Source organism: Lagopus leucura, unplaced genomic scaffold (assembly GCF_019238085.1).
Source record: "Lagopus leucura isolate 7727_CA_CO unplaced genomic scaffold, USGS_WTPT01 34495-0_obj-0_obj, whole genome shotgun sequence".
NCBI classification, from domain to species: Eukaryota; Metazoa; Chordata; class Aves; order Galliformes; family Phasianidae; genus Lagopus; species Lagopus leucura.
Window position 1 is genome coordinate 1 of NW_024967215.1, and position 3114 is coordinate 3114.

The 3114-nt window shown below is 67.6% G+C and overlaps 1 protein-coding gene across 1 annotated transcript; it reads left to right on the forward strand.

Moving 5' to 3' along the window:
* Positions 1–52: 52 nt before the first annotated feature.
* Positions 53–2829, forward strand: CS (citrate synthase; the record flags this gene model as incomplete). The annotated part of the gene is made up of 10 exons (XM_042893700.1): positions 53–145; positions 247–354; positions 439–504; positions 591–722; positions 799–987; positions 1060–1259; positions 1412–1541; positions 1647–1748; positions 1815–2024; positions 2104–2829. Coding segments are annotated over 10 exons (1401 nt in total), but the record flags the coding sequence as incomplete, so codon positions are not given.
* Positions 2830–3114: the final 285 nt, after the last annotated feature.

Consider the following 3114-nt stretch of genomic DNA (forward strand, 5'->3'; position numbering starts at 1 on the left):
GGGGGGCACCGCGGGACCCTTCCCACTGCAGAGTGGGACCCCCCGCCCCCCATGTAACCCCCCCCATGTACCCCCCATCTCTGCTCTCTTGCAGAATGCTCCATGTGTCCTCTTTGCTGCCCGCCACGCTGCCACTGCTGCCACAGTAAGAACCAACCCACAGCTTCACCCCCTGATACCCCCCCAAGCGCCCCCCCAGCACCCCAGGGCTCCCGGGGCTCTTTCCTTCCCCCCCCCCCCCCTCAGAACCTGAAGGACGTCCTGGCCTCCATGATCCCCAAGGAGCAGGCGAAGATCAAAAGCTTCCGCCAGCAGCATGGCAGCACGGCCATCGGGCAGATCACAGTGGATATGGTGAGCGGGGGCACCGGGGGGGGCGGGGGGGGCACCGGTTTGTGCCAGCCTATAACTGAGCCCTGTGCTTCCATCTCCCCACAGGTGTACGGCGGGATGCGGGGCATGAAGGGGCTGATCTACGAGACCTCAGTGCTGGACCCCGATGAGGTGGGGCTGCCCCCCACCCCTGCCCCACTCAGGCACCCACAGGGCAGCGGTGCTGACGCCCGCTCCTGCTGGGTTTTCCCTTCCAGGGGATCCGCTTCCGTGGGTTCAGCATCCCCGAGTGCCAGAAGCTGCTGCCCAAAGCGGCGGGGGGCGAGGAGCCACTGCCTGAGGGGCTCTTCTGGCTGCTGGTGACGGGTGAGGTGCCCACCCCAGAGCAGGTAACGCGCCAGGACCCCCGGGCTGGGAGGAGGGGGGGGGGTTGTCAGCCCTCCGCTCAGTGCCCCTTCCCTGCAGGTCAGCTGGGTGTCCCGTGAATGGGCCAAGCGGGCGGCGCTGCCTTCCCATGTGGTGACCATGCTGGACAACTTCCCCACCAACCTGCACCCCATGTCCCAGCTCAGCGCCGCCATCACCGCCCTCAACAGCGAGAGCAAATTCGCGCGCGCTTACGCTGAGGGCATCAACCGTGTGAAGTACTGGGAGGTACGGGGGGGCGGGAGGCGGGGGGGCGGGCAGGACCTGGACCCCCCTCACTCCCTCTCACCCCGTCTGTAGTTTGTCTATGAGGACGCCATGGATCTCATTGCCAAACTGCCCTGCGTCGCCGCCAAGATTTACCGCAACCTCTACCGTGAGGGCAGCAGCATCGGCGCCATCGACCCCAACCTGGACTGGTCGCACAACTTCACCAACATGCTGGGTTACACCGACCCGCAGTTCATCGAGCTGATGCGCCTCTACCTCACCATCCACAGGTGTGGGGCTGCTCCGCCCCAGCTCTGCCTCGGGGTGTGGGATGCGCCCGGGCAGCGCGCGGTGTGGGGCAATGGGAGCGCCGGGACGGGTGTGGGGCTGCGGGGGCCCTGTGTGGGGTGTGGGGACCTGACGCCGCTCCTCGGCCCCGCAGTGACCACGAAGGGGGCAACGTCAGCGCCCACACCAGTCACCTGGTGGGCAGCGCGCTGTCTGACCCCTACCTCGCCTTCGCTGCTGCTATGAACGGGCTGGCCGGGCCCCTGCACGGCCTCGCCAACCAGGTGGGTGTCTGTCCGGCCTGTTTGTCTGTCCATCTGTGTGCCTCCATCTATCCCTATCCATCTGTCTGTCCGCTTGCTGCCATTCTGACCCCGCCGTGCCCGCAGGAGGTGCTGCTGTGGCTCACAGACCTGCAGAAGGAGCTGGGCCAGGACGTGTCGGATGAGAAGCTGCGGGATTTCATCTGGAACACGCTCAATTCGGGCCGGGTGAGCGCTGGGCTGCGAGGGGGCCGGGGGGGGCCGGGGGCAGCTGGGTGCTGACCGCTCTCCCAGGTGGTGCCGGGCTACGGCCACGCCGTGCTGCGGAAGACGGACCCGCGCTACACGTGCCAGAGAGAGTTTGCCCTCAAGCACCTCCCCAAGGACCCCCTGTTCAAGCTGGTGGCTCAGCTCTACAAGATCGTCCCCAACGTGCTGCTGGAGCAGGGCAAGGCCAAGAACCCGTGGCCCAACGTGGACGCACACAGCGGGGTGCTGCTGCAGGTGAGCCCCGCTGCCCCACGTGCCTTTGCTGGGGGTCCCGGCTGCCCCCCGCGCTGCCCTGACGCCGCTTTCCCCGCAGCACTACGGCATGAAGGAGATGAAATATTACACCGTGCTCTTCGGGGTGTCCCGCGCTCTGGGCGTCCTCTCGCAGCTCATCTGGAGCCGGGCGCTGGGATTCCCCCTGGAACGCCCCAAATCCATGAGCACTGCGGGGCTGATGCAGCTCGTGGGCTACAAATCCGGGTAAAAAGGGACAGGGTCAGGGCTGCGCTCGCTGCTCCCCCCGACGCCTCCGGGCCCGGGACGGACTCGGCACTGAACCCCACTCCGGCTGTGGGGGGGCGGCCCTGGGGGCCCCTCCTGCCCTGCGCCCCCTCCTCCCCATGGCACGGGGCCCGGCCCCCTCCTTTCGTGGCTCCTGCGCCCCCGGCCCGGCAGCACCACGCACACTGAGCCCCAGCTCCCCGCTGCCGGGGGGGGGGGGCCGGATTCGGGCCTCCCTTTGCAACCACTTCCCCCCCCCCTGAGGGGGGTTGGGTCCCAGACCCCCGCCCGCGCCCCCCCCCCCCCCGGGGGGGTCCAGCCCTTGGGGCAGCTGGTGAAGAATGAATGTTTCAGCCCCCCCACCTCGAAAGGCCTCGATACACTCCTCCCCAGTGTTTGTGTGATCCCCACGTCTGATGCCCCCGGAGCCAGAGCTGGGCCCCCCGCTCCCCGTTGGCCCAGCCCCGGCCCGGCGCAGGCTTTGGGCAGTTCTGTACAAACAACGATAAAATGCAAAATAAATGTTTTTATTAACAAAGCCCAAGCTGCTGCCGCCCCCCCCGCCACACTCTGGGTGCTGGACCCAGACCTGGGGCTGCCCCTGTAGGCACCCAGCTGGAGCCTGGTGGTCTTGGGGTGCAGACCCCCCCCCCTCCAGCTCCCCTTGCCCCCCTCCCTGCCCCATGGCTGCCCAGTGAGGCGCAGGAGGCCGGGCTCACCCTTGGAAATGCTCTTTATTGGCATACGCAGAAGTCCTTCCTTGGACAGCAAGGCCACGATCTCCTCCGTGTCGGGGATGGAACCGGGGGGGCTGAGTGGGGGA